The sequence below is a fragment of the Momordica charantia genome, assembly GCF_013281855.1.
Source record: "Momordica charantia cultivar OHB3-1 chromosome 8 unlocalized genomic scaffold, Mcharantia_2.0 BLBB01000008.1, whole genome shotgun sequence".
Classification (NCBI taxonomy): domain Eukaryota; kingdom Viridiplantae; phylum Streptophyta; class Magnoliopsida; order Cucurbitales; family Cucurbitaceae; genus Momordica; species Momordica charantia.
Window position 1 is genome coordinate 25,617,435 of NW_028275166.1, and position 14,146 is coordinate 25,631,580.

The 14,146-nt window shown below is 33.9% G+C and overlaps 2 protein-coding genes across 2 annotated transcripts; one reads left to right on the top strand and one right to left on the bottom strand.

The window, feature by feature from the left end:
• The first annotated feature begins 1,598 nt into the window (after positions 1–1,598).
• On the top strand, positions 1,599–7,745 carry LOC111022456 (alpha/beta-Hydrolases superfamily protein). Its single transcript, XM_022299631.2, has 8 exons — positions 1,599–1,906; positions 2,030–2,123; positions 2,236–2,268; positions 5,511–5,657; positions 6,045–6,175; positions 6,294–6,431; positions 6,963–7,061; positions 7,139–7,745. Exons 1-8 carry the CDS (start codon positions 1,886–1,888, stop codon positions 7,511–7,513), a joined length of 1,038 nt encoding a protein of 345 aa, XP_022155323.1. The 5' UTR covers positions 1,599–1,885; the 3' UTR covers positions 7,514–7,745.
• A 2,570-nt stretch (positions 7,746–10,315) lies between these two features.
• Positions 10,316–13,889, bottom strand: UXS4 (UDP-xylose synthase 4). The gene is made up of 7 exons (XM_088127598.1): positions 13,222–13,889; positions 12,946–13,092; positions 11,891–11,970; positions 11,707–11,790; positions 11,510–11,584; positions 10,989–11,081; positions 10,316–10,901 (listed from the first exon to the last, which is right to left on the bottom strand). Exons 1-7 carry the CDS (start codon positions 13,838–13,840, stop codon positions 10,671–10,673), a joined length of 1,329 nt encoding a protein of 442 aa, XP_087983724.1. The 5' UTR covers positions 13,841–13,889; the 3' UTR covers positions 10,316–10,670.
• Positions 13,890–14,146: the final 257 nt, after the last annotated feature.

A 14,146-nucleotide genomic window follows, 5' to 3' on the forward strand; every position in this document is an offset into this window, starting at 1 on the left:
TTGTTGGTAATCAAGTCTCGGAAGAAAAACTAAAACTTTGACGTTAAATCAAACAATCGAACTAAAAGATAAGAAAAGACAAGACACTAACTAAAGAAGAAAAATATATCGAAGGATAAATAATGCTTAGTGAGAAAAAAATTGGAAGAAAAAATAAGAAAAAGTTATTTATATAGTTGTAGAATACAGGGAATTACAAAACTTTTGAAATTCCTTATTAGTTATGATAAAAAATAAATTATAATTTTTTAAATTAATTCATAGAAAAACAAAGAGACATAACGTATTCTAAACTCTTTCGACATGATTAAATAATAAAAACAAAGTGGAATTAAGAGGGAAAAAAAATGGGAGGGAGTGGTGTGGGATAAAGAGGAGAGAATAGCTTGAGAGAGAAATTTTTATATTCGAAAGTAGAAATAAACTTTTTTTTTCTCACCATATAGTATAGGTTTAGAAATTTGGCTAAGACTTATGAGGTGTTTTTAGAAAGTTAAAGTTTAATGTTGGTCAAATTGAATAAATGTCGTTCTTAATCACGAAGGGTTGATAGTTGGTTAGATGAAACAATTAATTATGTTGACACAATCCACCTCATGCCCAAAAAATATATCTTCCAAGTTGCAAAAAAATAGTCAAACAACATTAATTTCGAGATCATCACTAGTACTGGGAACTCGTCGTAGAATTTGATTAAACTTGCCATACTTACTATGATTTAGAAGTTTGATTTATAAGCTGAAGATTCTAAATTATGCCATCAGGAATCGAACTCACAACCTCATGATTGAATTATCGTTGAACTATGTTCGCTTTAGTAATTAATAATTTAATGTTTAATTGTAGATTTACTATGTTAAATTAACTTTATGATTCTCAACCCTCCCCTCCGTCACTTGTGGATCTCGATAATTGACAAGGCCCAACGAGTGGAAATCAATATAAATGAAGAGTAAAAAAATGTTAGAACTTTTTTTTTTTATTATTATTATTATTATTATTATTATTATTATTTTACCAAAATATGATATAGGTTTAGCCTTTTCTTATTGTGTTTAAATAGTATATTTGAATTTGATTTGAATTATATTATTGTTATGGGTGGAATAGAGCCTGCCTTGTAGACCATTCGCTTAGAAACACGTGTTCGTGTTTAGGCCTCGAACAAATCAAAGATGAGATGACCCTGACCCAACGGAAGCATAGCGACTTAAGAAACACAAATGTCATAGCAAGAACTAGCATAACACGACAACACTTTCAAAAACCTTCTAAAAATTCAAGTGAGTCTATCTTTTGTGAAGTCCATTCCTCTTAACCGTATGTAATTTATATGTTTTAGAGTGTACGTGTCCCACCTTAAAATTTCAAGCCTTCCACTTACTTTATAGATTAATATTTATTTTAAATTACTTATGTGAATACTTTTTAAATTATCAAAGAATATATATAGCTCAAGAAGGAACGGAGGTATCTGTCTTCAATTAAAAATATAATAAGTTCGAATTTCTGTCTTTATATAATTCCTTTAGAATAAAAATAAAAATATATATATGTATATGGCTTTGTTCTCCACTCGATGTGGGACTTCTCCACCTCATCATCATTTTAAAGATCGTTTCGATTCCCAAAACGCATCCCAATCCTTTCCCCTTTCATAAGATAACATCCAAAACCCCTCTCTCTCTCTCTCTTCTCTCCTTCTTTCTCTCTCCTCTCTGTTACTGAGTTTCCGGTTCCTCTGCCGTTTGTTGCAAAGTTTCCGAAATCTGTGAGCACCGCAACTGTCCAATTAATATTCTGCAGCCACCCGTACTGGAATAATCGAAGTTAACCTGGATGAATCGCAACCGATTCTGATTCTTCTTCATCTGCGCACGCGAAAATGGAGGTCGAATATCAAGAGGTAACTCAACGATCTAAAACTCGAACTCCGAAATCTTCTTCTTCTTCGAGTTCGATCGTCTTCCCCTTCCTCTTATGTGTAGCGGTACTGATCTGAAATAACGGACGATGGCTTATTTGGAAGGTGTACATAAGGAATTCAAGAGGAGTGCAGATCTTCACTTGCCGATGGCTGCCGCGGCTTTCTTCTCCGAAGGCGTTGGTGTTCCTCTGTCATGGTTGCTCTCTCTCTCTCTTTTGATTCTTCTTTCTCTCTCTAAAGAGTGAGAGTAATGTGTTGCTGGTGCGGTATTTAATTTCAGAGTTATTGTTATTTGTTTGTGGTTGCAGGATACGGCATGGAGTGCAGTGGTTTCATGAGAGGTAATAATTACTTCTTTCTCTCTCTCTCTTTAGTTTTCAGTTGTTTGATTTCGATTTGAATGCTCTGTTCCCCCTCATTCCGTTTTTCACGTTTTTTCTTATTAATTTTTTCCCCTAAATCATTCAAAATCCCCTCGAATCCCGGTGGCTGAGTTTTGTAAAACGGGATAATCACTCGCTCACTTCTTCGAAAAAATTTCTGATACCAGATGAGCATAGATATTCATTTAATTTACTAATACAATAAATAAATGATATAAAAAATTATTTAGACAAGATTAAAGAATGGACAATTTTTTAATGCATTATTCAAATCTAACGAATATTAAAGGCATGTAAATGGTATGCTAAGAGGCGGATTGTGTTAAGTTTAGGTTTCAGTAGAAATTAAAAAAAAAAATCAAGGAAATTAAGTGAATCTTTGAGTTCCTAAGGTTTAATTCAACCAGTGGGAAATTTTGAAATCATTGGGATGAAGTGTTGAAATTAGCCCCAAATTATAAGAACTTAAAGTGAAACTTTTAAAACTATTAAATTAAAGATCAAATTGGAAATAAGTTCTAGGTATCTAAATTTGTAATTTAATTTTTTTTATTACGACAATAATTTATTAAGATGTATTTTTAGTTTCTATATTTGATCCGGAAACTTTTTGTTTTAAGAAATGAGAAAAATTTATTGACGTATGGATCTTACTATTTAGATGAATGCATCCATTTTCCAATTTGTGTGGCGAGTAGGTCAATTTTTTCCCTTCTTTTCTTTTTTCTTTTTGCAGTGCAAGAGAGTAGGTTTTGGGCCACCTTCTTTACATTTGTAAAAGTAGAAAGATTAAATTATTCAAAAAGTATAGGAACCACAACACAATTATTAGAGTCAAAGTGTGAGCTAACAGTAATTTCATGGTTGTTTGGGAATAATTCATTTTTACCTTCTAAATTTGATAAAGGCTAATAAAATTTTTTCCTAATTTTTTTTTTTTGGATGAACATTGTAAGTTTGACATTCTATTAGGCTTCTGTTTGAATAATTGTAAAAAAAAATTTTATGTGCATTCAGTTGACTGTAAAAACAGAGGTTTATTACAAAATTGACGAGCTTGAAAAAAATTGTGCTAAAATTATTTAACTTTAAAAGAACTACCGAAACAGCGGTCTGGTACCAATTGTTTCTCTCTCTCTCTCTTCTTTTTTTTTTTTTTTGAAATACAAAATTTTAAATAATTACCTAACACATTCTATTTTTATTTTTAAAAAGCAGAATCAATGACATAAAAATAGTAGACCCAATTATTTTGACTAAGTTTTTAAAGCAACCGTTGCGACAGCATTTGGGAATTTTGGATTGTGTTTATACTGGAAAAATTCCAGCACTATGAGGGGACCCGCTTATTACTCAATAAATGAAATGGATGGATCTTTAATACACTTTGAGGGTGCAAGTGAGCATACTACTCTTGTAGTACCAGATGTCATTTTTAATACACTATTGATATGGTAAGGAAGTATGATACTCTTGTAGTACCAGAAAATTTTTCTCGTCGCGTGGGATTTGGTGCCATTTTTTTTTTCATTTTTATGTTACTAAAAAAAGTGTACTTCATTCTCTCTTTTTTCAAAATTGATTGAAATTTTATTACAATCATGGAAACATTAAGAGAAAAAAAGAGTGAAAAATATCACGGCAATGGTTCCATTTTTCTCCTTTCTAACTTTTGAGAAATATTTTTGAAATTCTAGAAACAACAAAATTATATATACTTTTTTGGTTTCTTGTTTTCAAATTTTTAAAAACATAAACAAAAATATTATTCTTGTTAATTATAAAATGCATAATAAATATAACAAAATTATTTTGAGTTTTTTATTCTTAAAAAACTAGTTTCATTTAATTTAAAATTTTTTAAAACAAGAAAAAAATGATTAGTTGATATATTTTTATCTTTTAATAAAAAAACAAGGGAATATATTTATGTTTTAATTAAAAAGAAAAAAAAAAGAAACAATAAACTAAAATCTTAAAATAAGAAGTAAGAAATTAGAATACTAGGGCCCTTTTTGGTAACTATTTTGTTTCTAGTTTTTTGTTTTTAAAATTATGATTGATTTGTCAACAATTTTATTGGTGTGTTTTTACATTTCTTAGAACTTATATTCAAATTTTAAAAATAAAAATAAGTTTTTGAATTTTTTTTTGAATTTTTAAAATTTTGTTAGATTTTGAAAATGTTTGAAAAGTATATACAAAACAAATAAATAGTGAAAATAGTATTTATAAATTTAATTTAAAAAATAGAAAATAAAAAATAAAATGTTATCAAATGGAAAGATTCTTGCCATCTGAATCAAAATTCAAGACTAATTTTTCTTAAAAATAAAAAAAGAAGAAAAAAAAAGACTTTCAACAATTTCAGGGATGAAAATGAAGTGTCAAGATGAGGTTGGTTTGGAAGGCCAACAAACAAAGACACGTGTCCAGCATCTCACCAGATTTTTGTTTCATCTTTAGGCAACATTTCACCAAATTGTTTTCCTAACTTAGAAAGTCGATTCAGATGTTGACATAACCTTTCACCAAAAAGTTGATCGGCTTTCCTTTCATATTCGGGTTTGCCTGAAACCAATTTCATTTTCAATTTTCAGTTTTTATTTTCTCTTCACTGATACTTTCTTCTTTTAGCAAGATGTAATGGAGGTAGAATTAAAATAAAGTTCAATTACAAGTTTAATTTTGATGGTGGTATTTAATAAGTTTTTAATTTTAAAAAACGCATGACAAGTCTATGATAAGTTAAAGTTTAAATACCAAATTTAGGATTCAACCTTAAATTAGATTTCATGATTCAAGAACCTACTAAATTTAAATATATATTCAGAAAATTTTGAAATTTGATTGAAATTTCAATAATATTTATAGAAAATTAAAAATTAAATAAAGATAGTTTATTAAATAAGTTTAGTTTATAGAAAATAACAATCGGATCTTGGTTTTTCCTTTTTTTTTGTCCGTATCTCTATCTTATTCCTTGGACAAGTTCGAAAAAGCTAATAACATGGATTTCCTAATATTTACACAGAAATTCATTGAATACTAGTGCTTCTGTTTCACAAAATTATACTGTTAAAATTTCAAGTTTTCTTCTCTTAATTTATGTCAATTCACAAAATATTAACGGAAACAGAGGAGGAAAATTAATTATAAGTTAATTAAGTTACCCTTCTAACATGTGAAAGTTGGTTCAGGATGTGGGCACCGGCTGGCAACTTCGGGATACGCAGTGTTTGGGATGGACTACGAAGGCCATGGACGATCCAGTGGAGCTCGTTGCTACATCAAGAAGTTTGAAAACATAGTTGCCGACTGTTACAACTTCTTCACTTCCATTTCTGGTATGCATATGTCTCATGTCTGCGTGGATAAACAACTTAGAACAAAACATTAAAAAATGTGTGGTAAGTTTCAAAAGTTACAATGTTGTGTCTAATAGGTACTTTAAAATGTCTTTTGTAAGTTCTTGAGCATTTAATTTCGTGTCTAGTGGGTCCCAGAATTTTTGGGACCCAGTGATTTTGTGTTTCATGCTTTGACCTTTCAAATTTAGAACGTCAAAAAATTGAAAATTCAAATATATAGTTTAAGGACCTATCAAAAAGTTAACACAATTATCACCAAAAATGAAGTACAGATAAAATTAAAACTCTCAAAAGAAACCCTTGAGATTCTGTGACTTGATTGTGTAAGTTTCTGAGATCAGTATGTAAAATGGTGTGTACCAGTTCAGGAAGAGTACCGAGACAAGTGCAGGTTCTTGTATGGAGAGTCCATGGGTGGGGCAGTGGCCCTTCTTTTGCATAAGAAAAATCCCAGATTTTGGAATGGTGCTGTTCTCGTAGCTCCAATGTGCAAGGTTTGTAAATGAACGAACAGCTTTAATTTAGTTGATTTACTCTTAATCACTTTGTTGTCTTATTGAACTGTTGTAACTTTGGAACTGCTTCTCATCAAACTGCTTTGTGAAGCATTAGATATCCGAGAAGGTAAAGCCGCACCCTGTGGTTGTGAATCTGTTGACAAGAGTAGAAGAAATTATACCGAAATGGAAAATAGTCCCAACAAAGGATGTCATAAATTCAGCCTTCAAGGACCCCGTAAAGCGAGAAGAGGTAAATCAAATGCACGAAAACACTGTAGAATTAGAAAAATTATTTCATCCAATTGCCACAATGTATCTACCCTCGTAGTACGATAAGAGTTATTAATTTCTCTCTCATAGCATTGTTCCTGCCCCTCAAGTAATATCTAGTTGCCAACCTCTACTTTAATTCGAGAAACCCACAAGCTTGAACAATAGCATTCTAGCGCCCTACATATTATTTCTAAACTTGAGCTGAGCTTCTTAAACCTATTCATTTTTTCTGAATCCAGGCTTCTTAAACGTTTAAACTTACTAAATCTAGACTTAAGATGTTGAAACTGTATCCTAAACATTTTAAGTTATTAAGTTTTAAAGCCCCATACTTGTGCAGATTGCAGAATATGTTTAAACATCCAAAGTTCTTAGCACTTTAACCACCTTGAAAAGAAATGATACCTTATAATGGTCTATACCAGATATGGGCTACTCCTCTCATTGCCTTTCATGAGCAAATCATTTGAGGGTCTTTCTATTGATTTCTTGCTAATAATTGATGCAGATAAGGAGCAACAAGTTAATATACCAAGACAAGCCAAGGCTTAAAACAGCCCTCGAGATGCTAAGAGCCAGCATGAGCCTAGAAGACACCTTACACGAGGTAAGGGCCGCAAATTTGGTTATTCAAACACCTTGACTGCATTACAATTTCTGAAACTGACACTTGAAAACAACCAGGTAACACTCCCATTCTACGTACTACACGGAGAAGCCGATACAGTGACAGACCCAGAAGTAAGCAGAGCACTATACGAGAAAGCAAGCAGCAAAGACAAGACAATCAAACTGTACCCGGGAATGTGGCATGGCCTCACATCAGGAGAACCAGACGAAAACATCGAAATTGTCTTCTCGGACATCATAGATTGGCTGGACAAGCGCGCCGGCGGGAACTCGGTGGGGTTTCAATCGAGTCGCCCACATGGAAATGGCGTCGAGAGACTCAATTGTTCGATTGCGGTTGGCAATCGGAAAGGGCCGCATAGAAGTAACAATCGTGGGAGTTATCTCTGCGGTTTGAAGGGACGGTTGGCTTACCGATCGGCGATGTAGTTTTCAGTGTCGCCGGTGAGGGGGCCGGCCGCCATTGTTGATTGGTGGTGCTCTGGTTTTTGTCCTTTTTCATCTTCGTCTCCATCTGTTGGGTGTAAAAATCTTTGGGGGTTCGACGGAATAAAGCCTGAAATTAGAGGTAACCTTCGACTGTTTTATCACTCCCGTTGGTAATGAATCTTTAACTACTAACTAACCTATATTATAATATATTGTTTTATTTTAGTTTTGATTCTGGTTCGATCCGCGAGCGTGAGTTCGACGTTTTAACCTCAAGAACTTTTGTATTTATAGCGTAGATTTATGAAGTTTAGAAGAAAAAAAAGTGCATTAGTTTATCCAATAAATTTCAAGTTTGATTGTGAATTCAGTTCAACTGGGATGAGATGATTCCTTAAATCAAAGAACGATCAATAACATCAACATATATTATCGATAAATCTTAAATTCAAAGTGAAAAATGAATTTGGATATTTTGACAGTTAAGAAGGATTTAACTCTTAGAATTAATAAAAAAGAAAATCATGAGTACGTCCCACCCACTATTTATACTAAAAAAAATAACTTGAAGAAAAATCTACCATCTATATCTTGAGTGGAAAGAAACTCTTATATCAAAAAATGAACCATGAAAAATAATCATAAAAATATCACTGAATTAATTAATTTTGTTAGGATCTCAAAAATCATTTTAACTATTTTTCAAGTCTCATATGGGGTGGTTTAGGTTTATTGGTTAAAATAAGATTTAAACTCATTTTATTTTATTATCGTTAAATAAATCCTTTGTTATTGTATAATAAAAAATATATTTGCTGCCTGAACTCTTTAGAAAAACAATTTTTTTGCATGGTTATTTTCATGGAAAATACTTACCACATTGTTGAAAAATCTTATCCTCCTCACCACTAAATATGACAACTCATTTTTTTCCTTAATTTTGAAAACTACATCCTCGCAAATTTGTTTTGAGAATAGTAATGAGATAATTAGTAAAATTTAATGTTATTATATTTGATTGGATCTAACGACCATAGCTAGTGCGTTGCCGCCTGCCTGCACAACCAAAGCACAGGTTCGGCTCACGCATCGTCACCTTGGTGGCACCGTGCTACAAAATTGAGTTGATTTCTCTCTTTTCGATCAGTCTTTCTTCTATTTACTATCCATTGGTCAAATTTGAACCACCTTAGTCAATCAACCTCATCAAATTAGGTTATAACATTACTAAATTAATATTTACAAACTCAAGATTTTTTAAAGAATAAAAACTTCTATTTAACTTATTTTTTTCTAGAAAATGACACTAAAATACATATATAATTTTTTTTTCTTTTTTTAAATAATATTTAAAACGCCTCTATGTTTGTTAAGTTTGTATTTGATTTGTGCAACAAATAGGTTTACTAAGTCTGAGTTTGTTACGTCTATGTTTAGTTGGTGTTAAGTGACTTAATTTTGTTAAACTCGCTTTATTAAACTTGTGTTCGGTTTGTTGAGATTTAATTTTCTTTAAAAAAAATATAATTCATAAACTAATTATTTAATTAAAATAAAAAGTTAATTTTTTTATGAAATTGGGAAATACTATTTCAAGGATATATAAAAGATTTTTAATACATTTGTCCATTCAATTTTTTTCCAATGATTAATTTTTAAAATAAATATTCAATTATCTATGAAAATAATTTTTAAGTATTTATTTGGCAAGAGTATACAAATTCATTAAACATAAATTTTACCGCAGAAAAAATGTTATCAACAATTCATTTAATTTTTCACTATTTACTATAAGTAAAATTGATTACTTAATTATTCTAAAAAAATTGATTACTTAATTATCATAATTTACTATTAAATTTCACTCATTTTTATTTAACAATTACATTTTATTACAAAGTGTAAACCTTTTTAAATAATACTGGTTTAAAAACTGTTAACTTGATATAAAATTAAAATAAATAATTATACAAAATTATAACATTTGTTTTACAGTGACAACAAAGAGTAAATAAAATGGTACAAACAAAATGAACAACTATATAAAATGAAAAAAAAAAATTAGAAATAGATACAAAAAACAAACAAAAAAAATTTCTTGAATCATTTGAAAAAAAAATAGAGAAAAAATTATCGATAAATAATTATTTATTACATGTAATTTTAATTAAATTGATTTACTTATTTATAATTAAAATTATAATTAATTAATTTTCTCATTTATTTAATATATTTAATTGAAAAATAATGTATTTTAGAAGAGAGAATAAAAACAAAATATACCTAGTAATTTGGGAATACTGTGTAGCAAATATGAAAGGTGTAATAGTATTTACTATATACTGTGTAGCAAATATGAAAGGTGTAATAGTATTTACTATAGTAAAGTAAATTTGTGTTTATAAAATTGTAAAACAAACCTGGGTTTGTCTAATAAATCTTACTCCCCGTTTTGAAATCGGGACCCAACATGGGCGGCCGACCAAGCTCAAAGCTGGACAAAAATGTGAACGTCCAGTTTTTATTTTCTTTTTTCTTTCCCAAGTTTTTATTTTTTAACATCAACTCTTGGTCTGATGCTCGCAATCGGTGAACTAAAAAATCTTAATCAACCTAGCCTTTGATTAAAAAAAAATCAATAAAAATAAATCCTTGGGAAGTTTGTTTTGAATTCAAAATATATATAAAACAAAAATAAAATTCAAACAACTTTAACAACTTTAAGCATTGCCATATTTCTTTTTGGAGTTGCTAAAAAATTCAAACAAAACAGGTAAGAGTTTGGTAGGTAACAATAACAACTTTTTGGCTCAATAATTTTCATCCTTTTTTATTTTTATTTTTATTATTTTTGTTGTTTAAGAAATCTGTAATTGTTGAATGGGATGGGAACATAAATTTTCCTTAAACCACAAATTAACCCAACCCCACTTTCCTCTAATCAAACTTACAACACATAACAATTTTCCAAAATCATAAACAAATGGCTAAAAGGATCAAACTCAAATAATCTACCCTATTTTTCCATACACTCCCCTTTTGCTTCTGCACCACCTCCTCCTTATACTATTAACTTTTAACCATTATACCTTTAACATGACCCCGCAAGAAGAACTCGGGTTTCTGCGTTCGAAACGAACGAATCCTTCCACCAGATCTACGCTGCTGTGTTCGCTCCCCCGCTGCTGCTGCTGTCCTTGTGGTCGCCGAAGATGCGTTGTCGAAAGTCGGAGACCATGAGCGGGAGACCCTTACGGAGAGAGACTTTTGGTTCCCACCCGAGAAGATCCTTGGCCTTGGTGATGTCGGGCTTCCTCTTGTGAGGGTCGTCCTCTGTGTTCGGCCTGTACTCTATCTTCGCATCTGGGTCAATCGTTTCCTGCACAACCTGCTCACACAAACAAACGACCCATTTTCAACCACGTCGTTATCGTTGAGAGAAGTTTGAGAATTTGCAAGGGATTAAAAAGGGTACCTTGGCAAGTTCAAGCATGGTGAATTCACCGGGGTTTCCAAGATTGAAGGGTCCGATGTGCTCCCCCTCCATTAGCCTCATCAATCCCTCCACCTGTCCCAAAAAAACATGTCATATATCATACCGACAGTAAACGATCCAAAATCTTAGGTACACTGGTCGAATAGGGTGCTAAATTATCACTGAATCCAAAAGCTTCATAAATAACACGACCCAAATCTAAAGTAGCCTAAAAGCTTAAACATTGGACCAATTAGTCCATATTTTTTTTCTTTTTTTATAACCAGAGTTGTCGGACATTTACTCCCCTACTACCTTAAGGCCTAAACCTGGGGGACATTCTGGTATTAAACTCACCAAAAAGTTCAAACTTTGAGAACTCTAAACTAGTATGATCAAGAGATCCCAAACCTTTGGCTGTCATTGGACTAATCATATAGAATCATTGAGATTAAATATGTGATAGGTATTGATTAATCTAATTTAGAAGCATAAAAGAAATGAAGGGGGAAAATACTTACAAGATCAGAAACATATTGGAAACTTCTGGTTTGCTTCCCATCACCATATACAGTCAGAGGTTCCTTCCTCAAAGCCTGCATTTTCCCCAAAAATATTACATTAAACTCCTCTCATTAGTCATTTCTTAAAAGAAAATTAAGTATTGTATCCATTTAATTAGTCACTTAAATTATTTATTAAAAAAAAAAAGATTTACCTGGGCAACAAAATTGCTAACGACACGGCCATCATCAATGCACATTCTTGGGCCATAAGTGTTGAAAATTCTAGCAATCCTAACCTGTAAAAGTCAAAAGGAAACATAATTACTTTTAATTATTATTATTTGAATAAGAAACTTATAATTAATTAATTAATTAATTAAATATAATTATGGTTACCTCAACGCCGGCTCCTCTGTGGTAGTCCATGGTCAACGTCTCCGCCGTGCGTTTTCCCTCGTCGTAACAGCTCCGGACACCTGTCCCACATCCCGACAAAACACCCAACCAAACCACGTCAATTTTACCAAACTGTCCTTCAGATCTAGATTCAAACACGGCGGTTTTAAAAAATTAAAAAACCCACGCAGTTTACAGAAATGCCCCTCAACACTTCTCCGAATTACCAACTCTACCCTTCCCGGATTTTATTTCCTGTGACGCAGTGACGGAATATGCCACACTATAATATTAATGACAGTCCTATTTTAGTATCCGCCTGTCCATATAATATAATAACTAATTTTTCTTTTCTGAGTTCTTTTTTATGTTATTTCAATTCCAAATTCTTTTTTCTGAAATAAATTTTCGTGTGAAAAAGAAAAAAAAAAAGTAAAACAAAAACAAAGTACGCGTGTGGTTAGTGGGGGACCCTTAAATCGCGGTAATCTCTATATATAAATGACGGCCCACGTTAGAATGCAGCCTAGGACTCTCGATAACGTACGCCGGAGATGAATTTTCAATATCTCCAGTCATAGATAGGCCGGCCGCCGGACAACGACGGCGAAGGTTAACCCATGCGCACACTAGAATAAAGACCAGTTTCCTTGCTAACGTGCGCTGGAATGAAAATTTCAAAATTCTCTTTCAAAAATTAAAAATTTTAATTTTGGGGTTTGAAAATTAAGAAAAAACCGAAGAAATGAGAGAGAAATTGAAACCGACCGAAGGGGAATTCAATCCCCATATGGTACGACGTCGCACGTTAGAATTCAGCCTAGGCCTCTCGCTAACGTGCGCCGGAGTTGAATTTCCAATAACTCCCGATACATAAGGCCGGCGGCCAGGGCACGACGGCCTAGGGTAACCCATGCGCACCCTAGAACAAAGCGGAGCTTTCCTACTAACGTGCGCCGGAGTGAAAATTTCAAAATCATTTCGAAATTTTCAATTTTGGGGGTGTTTGAAAATGAAGAAATGAGAGAGGAAAAAGAAAAGAGAAGAATACGGACCGATTGGATTGACGTTTCCCCAGTAAGTCTCAACTTGTGGGTGCTGCAGAGGATCTCCATAGACCTCGCTGGTGCTGGTGAGCAAAAATCTAGCTCCCACCCTCTTGGCCAGTCCCAACATATTCAAAGTCCCCACCACATTGGTCTTGTAAATTCAGAGTCAAAGAAGAAACAACAACAACAACAACAACAACACAGCAAAAACCCAGATCCCAAAAAGAAAAAAGAAATTAGAAATTAGAAAATGAAATGAAAAAAGAAGAAAGATGGAGGATATGATGGTCTTGACGGGATTGAACTTGTAGTGAACAGGGGAAGCAGGGCAAGCGAGATGGTAGATCTGGTCAACTTCGAGAAGAAGGGGCTCAACGACGTCGTGTCGGATCATCTCGAATCTAGGGTTTCCGAAGTGGTGCATCACGTTCTCCTTCCGCCCGGTGAAGAAATTGTCCACCACGATCACACTGTCGCCTCTGTCCATCAGCCGGTCCACCAGATGGGACCCCACGAACCCGGCCCCGCCCGTCACCACGATCCGGAGCCCCTTCCGCTTCAGCCCCAGCGGGATTTTACCCCCCGAATTCGCCACGCGATGGAACCCGGACACCCGGTGCTGCTCGTACGACGCCGTCGTGGGGTTCGACCACCGGCTCAGCTCCTTCGGGATCGGGTCGGGTTCGTACCCGACCCGGGGACCGGAGGGGGAGGACGATAAGAGGGTGAAGCCGGCGGTGGCGATGCCAATGCCGACGAGGATGAAGAGGAGGCGCTGCTCGCGGAGGAGGTACCGGATCGGGCGGCTCACGGACAGCCACGGCTTTGGGGGTTTCGGCGAGTACGCGTCCGCCGGCGGCTGGCTCTCGTCGTGCCCTCGGAAAATTAGCTCCGACCCCATTTCTCGTTCGGCGGCGGCGGCGCGGCGGTGGATGGCTGGATTTTTCTGGAGGGGAGACTGGGGTGGGTGTATTTAAAGCGAGGGAGGGTGCGGAAAGAGGGCTGGATTTGGGTGTTATTACGAAAATGCCATTCGAATTCTTTTTTTTTTTTTTTTTCAGGGTAGTGTGGACACCTATGAGTAACGTCTCTGTCCTCGGCTGAATCTTTGATCCGTGGCATTTCGGGAAATTCTCTTCAAATGTTTTTGTTGTTTTTTTTTTCTTTTTCTCTTCTTTAATTCTCAAAACGTAGAATTAGTGCAAAG